The following is a 14,998-nucleotide window of genomic DNA, read 5'->3' on the forward strand; positions in this document are numbered from 1 at the left end:
AAACAAAGCAGTAGGAAGACGAAGAGGGATTCCAGGGCGTCTCCCGCACTAGCGCCGGAGCTCGCGACGCGACGAGAAAGCGATGTAGGTGCGCGAACTGGCGACGCAGGGAAGAAGGGGACGGAGGCGCACTATTTCCTTTCGTTCCCGGTTTCTCGCTCTGGGCGCGTGACATTGGCTGCGGAGTGCGTTCGGTGGAGGTCATTAGTGGCCTTCAGTCCTAATGGCATGTGTTTGAAGGCGCGAGAGGGTGGGTTCTAGAGCTTTCGTCTGGAGGCGTGGGCAGTGGATTATGGAAAGAGGGGAGAGTGGCTTGGAGCAGATTGAGGATTTCGGGCTTATTCGGTTGCAGGGGTGGTTGGAGAGGAGGTTTGTTAGAAAGGGGATGCAGATCGCGAGCGTTATGGTATGGTAGTGGTGGAATGGTATGGTGGCGACGGTGCATTGAGGGAGGGGATGTAGTGAAGGGGTCTGCGGTGGGGAGAAAGAGAGAGGTAGTATATGTTGAAGGAGGAGGAGGAGAAGGAGAAGAGTGGTGCAGGGATCGAGTTCATATTCAGAAGCTGGAGGATGGAGCAGCAGGGTTGAAGCGGATAACGGGAACCTGGCTTCGTAATAGACCAAAGGACGCCAGGGTTTGGGTTTCGAGGTGTGGGTGAAGGAGGAGAGGTGTGGTATATGGGGAGGTGAGCGTACTGCCATTGAGTGTGTGCGGGTTGATCGGGCGAAGCCAGAGTAACGCGGGGTGGGAGGGTTGAAATAGAAATGGAGAGCTGCGGAGCTGGTTGAAGGGTTGCTGAGTAGGGATCTCGGCGGGGAAAGTAATGGTGGACAGGGAGGAGGAGGAGAGGGGAGGATCTGGGAGCCCTTGAGTGCACAGGGGGAAGAGGTGGCCCACAATGCAGGTCCACATCTCCCCCGGCATGAGACGGATCACTATATCCACATCTCCTGGGTTCTTAGATCCCTTAAAGATGAAAGTCGCGGCTAGGTACCTGAGTTACCGTTGTGTCTTCTGGACTGTCCTCTCTCTCGCATTCCTTCTGCCATTCCTTTTCATTACCAGCGCGCTCATCACACTCGAAGGCGTTCACAACTGCACATCTCTCGGTATGTCCACATCTTATGGAAGTTCGCATCCTTCTTGATTCTTGTGGATTCCATAACCTACAGGTAGTCTAACATCTTCTGTCTGCGTATCTGGAACATTAAGTGTGACATCTTGTGTATCTTTTTTGCACATCTTCTGATTTGTACCATTTGTTGACTATGCAAACCGGGATCATCATGTCACAACCACATCCCACTATATTTCTATTCTATTTCTCTGTCTAATCCCTCCCAGATGTGTTTGAGCGGATCCACTGTTTTCAAATGAGTCGGAGATTAACACAATCTTATGGGAGGTCTTTGCCCGTCATAGCCCGTCCCGGAACTTGGGCAGTGTAGATTTTACTTCTCTATTGGTTTCTCTGCATGCCGAGTTTTGAATGTAGTTCAGGTATACAAGTGCTGAAGTTTTTCATTAATGTAAGTGCTGCTCAGCCAAGCGTGGCCGTGATAGAAACCCTGAAAGAGCTCTTGGGGCAATGAGGCGGGCAGGTCGTACAATTTATTTCGCTCAGTTGGATCGTTGTCGTTACTATGATTAGGGCTAATTGCACCGTTTTATCTGCAATTTTTTTGAGCTGGCATTGGGGCTTGAGATCATTGCTTCTATTTGCCCGAATTCTTTCGAGTATGGATCAGGTCGAAGCTGTGACCCTCGTTTTGATCTACTTCTCAAAATTTTGATTGTGAAGTTGGTACGGGGAGATATTGGTTCTTAGCTGGCCACGATTTTGAAGGAGCAAGTTTATCGCTTTTCTGGGTTCAAATGTTGCAGGGCTGTTGGGGGGTAGACTCTGACATGAAGTGACTGCTTGTGTGCTTGTTAGATTGCTTCGGAAGGAAACTTGGACCCAAATTATCGTGGAAACGACATGCTTCTCGAGTGAGTTTTGCGTCTCATCCATCGTTAATCATAATTAGGTCCCTCCGGCGTCGTTCAATTTAACCAGTAGCATTTATTTCCGTCTGGCGTTTTAGTGTTTATGTTCTTCTGCATATCCCAATGAGAATACAATTTGATTCGATGTAGCGCAATCCGTGGTTCGTGCAGAATACAGGAGACAAGTACTCAGCTCTCCTAGAGTATAGAAGCGAGGAGTCGACTGATGTGCCTGATACTATCGAGGCATTGCTGGTAGAAGCTCGGAACAAGCAGTATGACATGCCGACACTTTTGCGACGCATGAAATCTATGGTATGTTAGGAGTAAAAAAACCAGAGTTACGGGCTCCATCTGAATGGTCCCACAGTTGGTCTGCATGATTGTCTCGTATACCTAGTGAAGGTTATGTTAGCACATGTGACGGTTCCATGAGCTCTGAGTACTGAAGAACATTGATTTGTAGGTTGAGGTGAATGAGGAAAAGGTCCGTGCAGCAAGGCTTCAGGAGGCCCTTTACAGGCACTATGCGAGCAGCGGAGTGCCGAAGGGTCTCCATTGTCTGGCGTTGAAGTTGACAGGGGAGTATTCAAGCAATGCGCGAGCTCGGCAGGATCTGCCCTCGCCCGACCTGGCTCCTCGGTTGACTGATCCAGAATATTATCACCTGGTTCTCGCGACTGACAACGTCTTAGCGGCTGCGGTAGTTGTGACTTCGACAATACGTAACGCAGCCCAACCTGAGAAGATAGTGTTCCATGTAATCACTGACAAGAAAACGCATGCAGCTATGCACGCATGGTTTGCGCTTAACCCATTAGCTCCTGCAATAGTGGAGGTGAAAGGAGTGCACCAGTTTGAATGGTTGACCAGGGATAACGTGCCTGTGTTGGAGGCAATGGAATCTTCTCAGGACATCAAATATTATTACCATGGTGACCACACAGCAGGGGCGAACATAAGTCAGTACTCGCCCACTATCCTGGCGTCGTATTTGCAGGCTCGTTCTCCGAAGTACATCTCCATCATGAATCACCTCCGCATCTACCTACCAGACGTGAGTAATTTACGCTTCGGTCTTTTATTGAAAGTATCATATTCTACAACCCACTTTGCGTGTACACTAGAGCCAGATACGGCAGAATTGATGTGGAGGGAATCACGTGGAGAGGTTTAAGATTGAGTCTCAGTGACGTTTGCTTGTGCAACCATCTATTTTTGGAGAATTCCTCTCCATAATGTCTCCAGCTAAGGCGTGCACCACATTGTTTTTGCCTTGTTATGGCGGTGTACTTCTTAGACATGCCTGTGCAGTATCAATATGAGGTTTTGGGGTTTAGTTTGATATAAGCAGAATTGCTGCACTGCAGCTACGTATTGAGCACGGTAATTCTAGTTCGAGACTTTTCTAAGGAGGTTTCAGTTGTTCCTCATCTTTGCGTTCCCCTTGCCGCTATGGTGCAGTTTGCTGACTCCAACTTTTTTTTTCTTCAGCATGTTCAGTTTGAACGTAACGATGTACCAGTTTGTAATCCACTGAATACTTAAATGGGGTTGTGGATGTTTCTACTGTCGTTTTTGTCGTGGTTACAGTTATTTCCGGAACTGGAGAAGGTGGTGTTTCTTGATGATGATGTCGTGGTGCAAACGGATCTGAGCCCTTTGTGGAATATGGATCTTCATGGGAAAGTTAACGGTGCTGTTGAGACTTGTCGTGGGGATGACACATGGGTGATGTCGAAGACGTTCAAGAACTACTTCAATTTCTCGCACCCCATAATCTCTTCAACGTTTGATCAAGATAAGTGTGCGTGGGCATATGGCATGAATGTGTTTGATTTACGAGCTTGGAGGAAAGCTGACATTACTCGTGTTTACCACTATTGGCAAAAGCAGGTATGTGCTCTCTCGTTTCTGCTCGGTTAAAAACGAGTGACTTGAACTTCTGCCTGTGGCATACTTCTACTATGCTATGTTTGCAAAATGGAGAAGGTTCAGTTTTGGTATCGATCCTTGACGGCGGTCTTTCATAGCTCAGATCCAATGCCTTTGATGAACGATAGGTGAAGTTCAATAGCTTTGGGGTTTGCCTGTCTTGGAGGTGATATGTTAAAGTACTGAATCAGTTCGTGTATTTGTTCAGAATCTGCAACTGAATTTAACGTTGTGGAGGTTAGGGACGTTACCCCCAGCACTGATAGCCTTTGACGGGAATGTGCATCCAATCCCTGGTAACTGGCACATGTTGGGCCTGGGGTATAATACGAAAACTAACTTAGAAGCTGTGGAAAAGGCAGCTGTGATTCACTACAATGGACAAGCGAAGCCGTGGTTGGACATTGCTTTTCCGCAGCTGAGACCGTTCTGGTCCAAGTACGTGAATTACTCTAATGAATTTGTTAGGCAATGTAATATTTTGGACAGAGCGTAGCTTCTCTTTCAACCTCGTTTGTTAATTGGAGAATCGCTATCATGAATTCCTCGTCTTCTGGCTACAAGTCCCTGTCTCGGAGAGATACCCAAGGTGTCGTATAGAGGAGGTTCATGTGAAGAGGCTCAAGAGCAGGGATGGCAAAGCATGGGCTGTTGTCGGAGATTGTATTGCTGGATGCGCAAGCAAACAGAGTGGGCCTGTGATGTACTTGAATGGAATGGGGGGAGGTGAAGTTGAAGGCAGAGACATTACATGTGAAGATAGTACCCTTGAAACATGAGAGGGTAGTGTTGAGGTGAAGGTTGCAGTGGCTTGTCCCGTGAGGATTATTCTTGTCACATTATTTGCAACAGCTATAGGGTATGAAAGTGTTGCATGTCACCTGATTTTTTGAAATAAGGTCAGCAAGGTCATTATTGATAGAGAGCAGTAAAGTGCATTACCTTGACTTGAGTTCTCGTTGTCGAGTAGAAACTTCCAAATTGGAATATGTGTAACACCTTTGTTTCTTTTTATACTTTTGGTGCTAATGTCACCCTTATAACAACATCGTTTCTCTCCTAGTTGAGCTTGAATGGATACCCTTCGGTTCTTAATCGTGGAAGTTTGGAGCATAAATGCTCTGGACACTAAGCAGGATGTGTTATTGAAAGAGGCGTAGGTGGACTTTACCGATACCTTTGAAAAGTGTAGTAGGATGATATTGGTCAAGATGGTTTGGGAGGGTAAAGTTATTTTTGCTAGAAAACCATGTAGTAAATTTTGACCTGTATTTCTTCTTAACTAGTGCATGCTCTGTCGAGTTATATTTGTGTTAGCTGCATTTTCAGTTGTTAACTGGCCGGTTATTCCTGGAGAACTGGCTTGAAGAACCTATTGAACGGAGGTGCCCAACTAACTATTTCATTTCAGTAACAATTTCTCGGCTTCGCAACAGAATGCAAGGGTACTCTCTGAAACTCTGAACCAACGTTGTATGTGCAGCAGGATACTCCTTAGCGCTTAGTTCAGAATCAAATGTATTGGGACCATTGTAGCAAGGATTGATGTCGTTCTTTTAGAGGAAAGTATTTGGGGCACACGGACTTGTCTGCTCAACCTTAAGAAGTCATGTTCCATCCACATGCGCTGGTAAATAGAAATTAGCAGCTCAAGTTTGATAATCCTACAGTAACTGTATTTGTGAATAATGTTAATGCTTTATCAGCTTGTATTAGTATTATAATGTTGGCGTGGATTCCAACTTTTTTTTCACTTAATTCTTAAATTGCCAGCTTGGTAATATCTCTGTTCTTTTTCATACTATAAGTTGAAAATATTGGCTTGAATAAAGTCTTAGATAGCCACAAATAAAAAATACTTTTAATGAATTGTGTTGGATGTTCATATATTTCTTTGCTGAAATTTTATAGGAATTTTGCATGTTGCCATATTGTTGTTCAAACCACTCAGAATAAAACAGTGCTTTGGATGTCTAAATTGGTAAAAGATCATTTGAAAAGATGTAGTGATGAAGGGCGTATAATTTTCCGTAGTTATAGAAATCAGAAACTTATTCTCAGCAGTTAATATTTTTAGCAATAGCTATCGATTACATCTTATCCGTGACGGACTTCCTTTACTAACCATGCATGTGCTAAGGGTTGAATCTTACTTTTTCTTTGCCATATACTATAGGGTGGGTTGTATAGCAGAGAATTTCCGACGTGTTCCATAGTGGTGTGTACTTTTCAGTGAACAACTTTTCATCTGTTAGTGTGTTAGGTTAGAATTGTGATATTGCAGAATTTATGGATAGGATACCAGCTTAAATGGCTTGTAAAATTTTGTCAGGGTCATTTGAATTGTACTTACTCCTTATCCGCCAATCTTTTAATAGTTTCTCGACTATGTATTAACTACGATCACTCCGCTTTGATGACCGTATACTCTATGTTCCGGCAGGTGTAAATGTTCTGCATGTAGTGGGCGTGAAAGTTCACAACGGGAAAAGATGGCCGAGATATTCAGGGTTACATTGAGAAAATGTTCTAGGATGGATTAGCATGGGTGAAACGTATGGCATTTTCGCCTCCAGAAGTGTCAAAGGAAAGCAGTAGCTAATAGGGTGTTTCACTTATGTTAGTAACATTCCGATAAAATCTATGTCAAATTCTCAACTAACAAGCTTTTAAAGAATTTCTTAACATTAACATGTTGACGTATATTCAAACGTGCAACAGCAATCAGTTTCGGCCGACGCTCGTCACTATAATGAAGTACGTCGTAATCGCTGCAGATAGATTTAGACATAATCGAAACAACACAAATGCACATACGCCACAAACTGAATGTGTTCTCAATATTAAGATGCAGAATGGGCAATGTTATTACAAAGGGCACCCCCGCGCCATACCGACGAAATCCATCTATCCTGCTAACGGAGTTCTACAGGAACGGTTAACATGCAGTTGTGCCTGAACATACGTGAAACTTGATTGATTTAGATTTCCCGCTGGGTGAATGATAGCACACTTCTAACAAAATTATGTACAAGGTCATAGCATGCCCTACTACCTTGGCAATAAGGGCAGCCGTAGCTCTGTCCGCCACACCTGGGAGCTCCTGCACCACAGATCGGCCATTTCTAAAGCAAAAATTCACCGAAAATAAAGTCTCTACTCGTAGAAAGAAAACTACAATTCGTCGCCAGATGCGTTTTGAAGTACTGTCGACCATCTCACGGAGAAAACCTCCAGTACAAGCACTGCGAGTGGTAATATGTTTGAAAATTGACAAGAGGCCAAGATAGAATTCTTGCACTTCCCGCGTCCGGTGGGACTTCTGAAGATATCATGTTCACAGGGCACCAAACTCAGATGCGCTAATTTCGAAACTGAAACTCACAACTGAGCGAATCCTGCCGCAATAGCCAACAGGCTGACGAGAACACCAGCGACGCTGTAAACGGCGCCGGAGACAGCTCCCGAAGACTGTCCTTCCGTCCCTCCGGGTCCGGGTGCAGGCGCACCTTGTGCCATAACCATAGTGCCCTGCATGCCAAGCGACAAGAGGAAGACTGCCGCGACTATCGCGGAAGCAACAGAAAGGTTGACGAGGGCCATTGCGACGAGAAGAGCTTTACGCTACCAAGCGCTCGAGAATCAGCGAAACCAGACAAGAACGGCGGCGAGAGAAAAAAGATGGACGGTCTTCTGTACCTGGAACCGAGAGGATGCTTCCTCTTTATGGGAAAGAGGAAGGATATGTTACTGGTAAGTCGACGGGCTTACTAGTAAACGGTAACATTCTTCGGCAGCAACGTACTCGTGATGGGTTGAACGGTAACTGGAGCACTTTATCGAAATCTTTCGAATTCGATATTTTGGTTCGTTCAAAAAAGTAAAAGTCTACGGCACGGAGAGCAAAAAGCTTTCGGAGAAAACACTGATTTCGCTACTGTATGTATGTATGTACGTATTTATATGTGTGTTTTGCTGTTTTCTGATTCTTATTTAATCAATCTATATATATTTATTAATCGTTACCAGATCACTTTGATGATGTATTGACATACACATGTTTGTAAAATCTTCAATAATCTTGTAACTACCATAGATTAAATAAATTGTCATATAAAATATACATTAAAAAATAAAATATACATTGTAGATTCAAAATAAAAATTTAAAAAATCAACGCAAGTGTTAAAATTTTGAAATTTGAAAATTTGAAAATTTTATTTAAATTATCTTTTTTTTGATTTTTTAATTTTTTTCTTAAATTTCTTTTGAATAGAGAACAAAAAATCGTACATGAAGGTTGTTTGGGTGCAGAACTTTATTTCATGCTTTATTTCAATGCTAGTTAATTGGACTGAAAGTAGGCATGGTTAACTGAGGACCTTAAGAAAACAACATTATTACCCGGCTAATGATTAAAAAGATCTTTTAAAAACTTACTAAACAAACATATGGTTTTTTTGTTAGCAAAATAAAATATCAATTCTTATTTGAACATTGTACTCAATTTTTGAAGTTTATTGACTTTCATTATATGCATTGTTATTAATTACAATCTGGGTTAAGTATTTTAATTTAATCTATTGACAATTTCATTACAAATTAATGTTTAAAGAAGTAAGGAGGATTATAAAAAATATATTGTAGTTGTTTGATTTAGTTTAGTACAAAGTGAGCAGATTTTGTTCTATGCAACAATTTCAATACTTTTTCGCTTTTTTTCTTAAAAAAAAGTTGTTTAATCTTTCTCATTTATAATTGTTAATCATAAATAAATAAATGAATAAATATAATATTTCTATTACCACCACAATATGTCACCTACTAAACATATTTATTTATTTATTTTATTTCAATAAAGGTTATATTAATATTTCTTATATACATTTAAAATTATATAAAATTTAACTTAAATTTTAATAAAAATTAATTAAAAACTCATAAGAATTAAGTGTGGCAGCAGTAGCAGAAACTTTGGTGGCATTAACAACACCCTCTTTCTACATACATGTGTATATATCTTGAACTCAACATTGACCCACGTCATCTACAAACAAACCATGAAAGATGGGAAACGAAATGAGAATGCACTTGGTTTCGTCACCACAAGCTGAATGGAAAATGAGCCTGGAGGCCTGGTCTCCGAGGAGTACTTACACGAGAGTGGTTGGATTGGAAATCCACCGTGCATCACGCTATAGCTTCCTCGTCGTCGTCGTTTTTGGGAGTCTGCTGCAGCTCCTCGATCGAATTCATAACCTCGGTCTGCAGAGGGTTTCTAGCTTTTCCAGCTGACCGCATTGCAAATTCTTTCTCAACCTCACGCTCTTTCTCTCTCATGTAGTTTCTTTCTTATCTTCAGTGGTTGGGTTACATTCCGGTTCCAACACAACCACGTTGACACAGTGGAGGACGACAGGGGCGCAGCAAGAAAACGATGTCATCAATGCTCTTCCATTAAAGCTCACTCTGTGGATCCAGCAAAACCAAGTTCCTGCTCGGTTGAAGCATCGTGGAGCATTCTCTTGGGGCAAGGATCTTCGTATCCCAGGAACATCGCCCGTTTTGTGTTCCATTCGTCACTGCTGTCATGTCTATCCTGTGGAGCACTAGTTTACGTTGCAGTTGTATGGTGAACACACCCCCACCCCCAGACTGAATCCCAGACATGCCACGAAAGCAGCAACGAGAAATGGGCATATCCTTGCATTACAGACTGTGCGGTAGACTCGATGGTCATGACAAAGTCACCCCCAGAAATTGTACGCATAATCCGAGGGGATGAGGAATGGAAATTATGCTGGACATACTGACATGACGTGGAAAATCAGTGCAAGTACGACGTTCATAATACTGCCTCTGAACTCCTTAGTGCACTACAGAATGCTCGCTCTAATGGCCTCAACACAAAGTTACTTGAGCCATGCAGAAGTTCTTTTTGGAACCAAGAGGAGTAAGGTAGATATCTCCAGGTTGCTCTAGCCCAAGAGGACGAACAATCTCAACACACGAAGTCCAAACTTGGAAACATAACGTCAAGAAAGTTAAACTTTGGCTGAAAGTTTCAGACACCAAAATGACCGATACTATCTTTTACTGCGTTTCGTTTGCATGAAACGATTAGAAGCAGTAAAATTACAGCAGAAAATTCATACGGTTGGTACACAGGACTTTAGGATAAGACACAAAGATAACTATACCAGCATAGAGATATGTTGATTATTCTTCGGTCTAAAACGTATTGTCATGCACGAATTACTAATACAGACAATAGAAAGGACGATTACAGGTTCGTACATGTGCCTGAGGGATCCACAAAAAAGGTGATATTGTCCGGTTGGATAATAAATGGGCGAATCGGCTAATTTCCACAATATTACTTCAAGACCTCGCTGTATGACACAATCTGCTCTACTCTTCCGTAGAATGATTTGCTGCACCATTTCGGCAGAAACTAGTTTGAGGAAGCGAGCTCTTTGTGCCTGTCACATGACGTCCAGAAAATGAACGATAATAATTACGTCACTCCTGGTTTGAGCTCTCCTAAACAATGACTTAAATTATCGTCTGATACGATTGATTCTACATGATTTCCTTTAAATGAAACCCTACGCTTTTGAACTAGGGTGTGGTAGTTCTACATACTTAGGACTTAGGATGTGAAAATAGTTACATTAGGTGGAAGTATATAATTCCACTTTATGCAATGTTTATGCATTAAGACATACTAATTTGTTATCTGCATCTTTTAAAATTTCTTAATATATTGCAATTCATTGTAAGGTCTTTTATTTGTTTTTTTATTTGTTTTGTTTTTTTGTTTTGTTTTGTTTTTTTGTTTTTTTCTCTCTATACACTTTCAATAATGCTTTTGTGTCATGTAAGCTATATTAGAATAAAATCTTTTTTAGCCCTATCTTTATTTAAAAGTTTTGGCCATTGGATGGTGAAATTTGAATAAAAGACAACATTCTGCTTGGTAATTTGAATTGGAGCAATAGAAATTTTTTTCTTTAACAATTGTATATCTTCTTTTATAATTCAAATTTTTAATGTGTATATAGTTCTCTAAATTATTTTATTAAGATTGTAATCAAGATTTTGCATTTTTTCAAAAAATCCAAGTTTTGTGTTTTTATTTTTAAATGCTTTGATATGCTATTGCCATATATAAGTGCATTTTTGTGTAATTCATGTTGTTTTGTTTTGTAATTGCTTTAAAATTATTAAGTGAAGTAATTTTATAAGCTTTCTTCAAAATATGTATGATTTTTTTGTAAAGTAGATGTTATGGATTAAAGTATTCTAAATATTAGAGCAATCACGATCAATTCCTTGAGCCTTGCTTTTTTAAAACTTCGAATAAGTATAAAGCCAACAATCACTATTTTTCATTGTTTAATCTAACTTGGCATTTTTTTTAAAATTTTTTTCCAAAGTCCTAAAAGTAAGATAAATATCTATATTTGTAGACTTTAGAATATTAAAATTTGAATGTGTGACTATGTGAAGATAGCAGGTTTAAATTAGGCATTGTCTCATCCTACTTTTGGCATGTTCAGTTCTACATGCTACAGATCTTTGACCTGTTGGACCTTAATTTTGTAAAGTTTAATAGTAATTTTACTTAAAATTTGTGAAGTCTATTAGATTAATATCATTTTTATGCTAGGAAAAAAAACTATGCATGGAGTAAAGATTATTAAGGGATTTATGCTTAAGATTTTTAGTTGGTAATTTCTACACTTGGTATATTCTTCTCTATATTTTAGACCTCGTTGAATATTTTGAATTAAATATTTTTATCTAATATTCACTTAGTTCTTATTTATTTATAATTTTAGAAAGATATATCAATTAAAATCTATATTGATATATCAATTGAATAAAATATTTAAAAAGTGCTCTTCTTAGTATAAATGCCTTAAGAATCTATTAAATTATTAAGATATTAAAGGTTGTTTTTGAATCAATGAAGTTAAGCTTCCAATGTTGTATATATTGGCTAGCCGATAAATAAAATATTTCACTTCTTGTACTTAAGTATTTGCTTCTCAAATGGGGTTCTAAGCTATATTTTTATTGATTTTATTTCTTATAAGAATCCATTCTAAATTATTATAAAATAGACAATGAATGTTATAATTATGTAGTTGATATCTATACTTTGATTTAAGAAGTTGAGCTTTATGGTGCACCAATACTTTAATTTTTTTTTAAATATTTTCTATATTAAGAATTTAGAAGCAAAAATTAAGTTTATATCTAAACTAAAAGAAGTGCTCAGAATTATTTTCATCTTACTTTTTTAATCTATATCTTTTGATATTTTCTGGCCAAATCCGGTTTAGATTGTTAAAAATAATGTATTTCTAAAATTTGGCTTTAATTAATTTAAAACTAAAATTATCATTAAACTTATTTTTTTTTATTAATGGTTAATTCAAAATTATTTTTTTATCTTTTAAAAATATTGTTAAAGTATTGACATATTGGTTAATAATGAATTGATCCTGGGTTCTTGAGAGCACTAATTCTTTCATAAGAATTCATTAGAAGATCGTTTTAAGGTTGGAATTAAGACTTCTCTTAATGAAATGAGATAAATATGGTGACCTTTAAAAATCTTGCTTAATTGCTCTTTAAATTTGAAATTTAAAAATAAAAATAAATAAATATTAACTTGATCTATTACTTTTAAAAATAGAAGTTGTTTAGATTAACAAGATGAGAGCAAAATCCAAAGGCTTTTGGAGACTTGAAAACAAATCTTAAATTTATGCAACCACATTTTTTGATTAAAGCAAGCTTGAAGAGGATAGGATTTTGTTTTGAGGTTTTAAATCAATGTAAAGCTTTGTAGATTAAAATAAATTATCTAAAGGATGTGATAAAAATAAGAAAATTATTTGATCTGAATTAATAAATTCTAACAAAATAGGTTGAATTTTCTATAAGAATACTTAAGAAATAATTTTACACTTAGAATTAAATAAGATAATGGATTGATAATTTCTTAAGTATCTTTTTAATTCTTTATAAAATTTAAACCAATGAGATCTCGTATAACTGGTTGTAAAAAATAACTTCTAGTTAATAAGTCTTTGATAAATTTTGAATAATTATTTTGATGGCTTTCCAAAAGCTCTGATATCTACTCAATATAAGTCAAATATCTTATTTTTAAGTAAGGCTTTAATTGTATCATGTATTTGAATAAATGAAAGAATTTATTTTATAATATGTTTAATAATCTTTATTATTTTTTTAGAATGTAAGAATTTTAAGCTTAGAGGATTTGAAGTATACTTAGGAATCTCTATCTTTTTTATAAAGATAGAATGATAAATTATTCCCAATTTTTATCATTTTTTTAATTCTTATTTATTTTTCTTAATAAAATTTCTAAGACTTTGGATATTTATTCTAAAATTGTTTTTAAAAGCTTAATTTCTTTTTCAAAACAACACATCTCATGTACATAAATTTAATTATAGATTCAATTATTTGACTACATACTTTCTTATGTTTAAAAAAAATTAAAAAAAACTTCTTGTTCTAAATATTATTTTTATATAATAATATTTTGGAATTTAATATGAATTTTAGCAATTATTTTTTCTAAGATTTTTTCTGATTTTTTAATATTCTTTTATTTTTTTTATAATAAAACTTGTTGAATATAATAGTTTTTTCTAAATTTTGTAATAAAAGATGTATTTTCTTGTCTATCTTATATATCTATGATAGTTACTTTATTAATTTTTTTTAAAGGCACTTAGGATTTTTTGCTTATTAATCTTGAATTTAAGTGCAACTTAGAATAGAGCTTCTTGAAGCTTCTTGAAGAAATTTAGAAACATAGCATCTACCAAACTGAAATAAGACAATAGTTTCTATAAGATGTTGACACCTAGAGTACAAAATCTGTATAGATAAATTGTACTTAAGTACATCTCATTTTATTTTATTTTAAAAAAATTAATTATATTATTATAAAATTAAATATAATATCTTATAATATTACAAGGTTTGATAATCTTTCAAAAATCATTAAAATTTGTAATTATATTTAATATTTTCAGTTCTTATGTAACTTTATGTTTGTTACGAAGATATAATTTTAGTGGTATTAATGAAAAATAATTATATTGAAAATTATAAGAGGAGGCAAATTATTACATATTGGGCATAGATCTTGGATAAAATTAAATAGAAGAGATAATAAGCAAAAAATGATTATGTATTCATACAAATTATTTTCTCTTACACTTGATTTTATACTTTAAATTTCTATTACAAAAAAAGTAGGCATTTAGAAGACTTCGCATCTTTCATCTAATCAAGTATATTATTTATAAAAGACAAAACAGCTAGTCTTGCTTCATTTCCTTCTAGTCTACTACTTATATTGGTTTTGTTTAAGAATTTAAAATTAGGATTCAAAATTAATATGTTTCGGTCCGATTCTTTAAAAAATTCATCATGTAGAATCTCAAGGAATTTTAAAACATGGCTTATTAGCTCTAATATAGAGAGATTGATCTTAATTAATATTGCCACATGTATAGTAAAAAAAATCTACAATTAATTTTTTTATGTTTTAATTTTTATTTAATAGATTATTTAATTATTTTATTTATTTCTATTCTTAAAAACCTAATTATTCATACAATATATGTTCAGCATTTAGCTACTACTCTTAAAAGTAATATTAGAGATTTTTTTTTCTATCCACATTTGATAAGTATATTTATATTTATATTTATTTTTTTATAATTTTATAATTTTTTTTATTTTGATTCAAATCTCATAATAGATATTTAGAAAATATAAGAAATTTTAAATCAATAATTTGAAATGTTTGAATGGTGTTGTTCAATGCATCACTATTAGAAATCAAATTGGCTTTACAATTCAAATCATTATTTTTTTTAGAAATTTCATTAATTGTAACTAAAAGAAAATAATGGTTGTATTGAGAAGATGCTATAAGCTAGTTATCTTGTATAGAGTTGCATTTTCTATGCAAGTGTATAGTTACTTCCTCTCACTATACTTAAGGCATTGCTA

General features: G+C 36.4%; 1 protein-coding gene across 1 annotated transcript; it reads left to right on the top strand.

Moving 5' to 3' along the window:
* Positions 1–262: 262 nt before the first annotated feature.
* LOC112276730 (putative galacturonosyltransferase 13) lies at positions 263–4,971 on the top strand. Its single transcript, XM_024508354.3, has 6 exons — positions 263–1,110; positions 1,938–1,993; positions 2,162–2,305; positions 2,457–3,047; positions 3,584–3,886; positions 4,134–4,971. Exons 1-6 carry the CDS (start codon positions 900–902, stop codon positions 4,419–4,421), a joined length of 1,593 nt encoding a protein of 530 aa, XP_024364122.1. The 5' UTR covers positions 263–899; the 3' UTR covers positions 4,422–4,971.
* The last annotated feature ends 10,027 nt before the right edge of the window (positions 4,972–14,998 follow it).

This window comes from Physcomitrium patens, chromosome 24 (assembly GCF_059467195.1).
Source record: "Physcomitrium patens ecotype Gransden chromosome 24, ASM5946719v1, whole genome shotgun sequence".
NCBI classification, from domain to species: Eukaryota; Viridiplantae; Streptophyta; class Bryopsida; order Funariales; family Funariaceae; genus Physcomitrium; species Physcomitrium patens.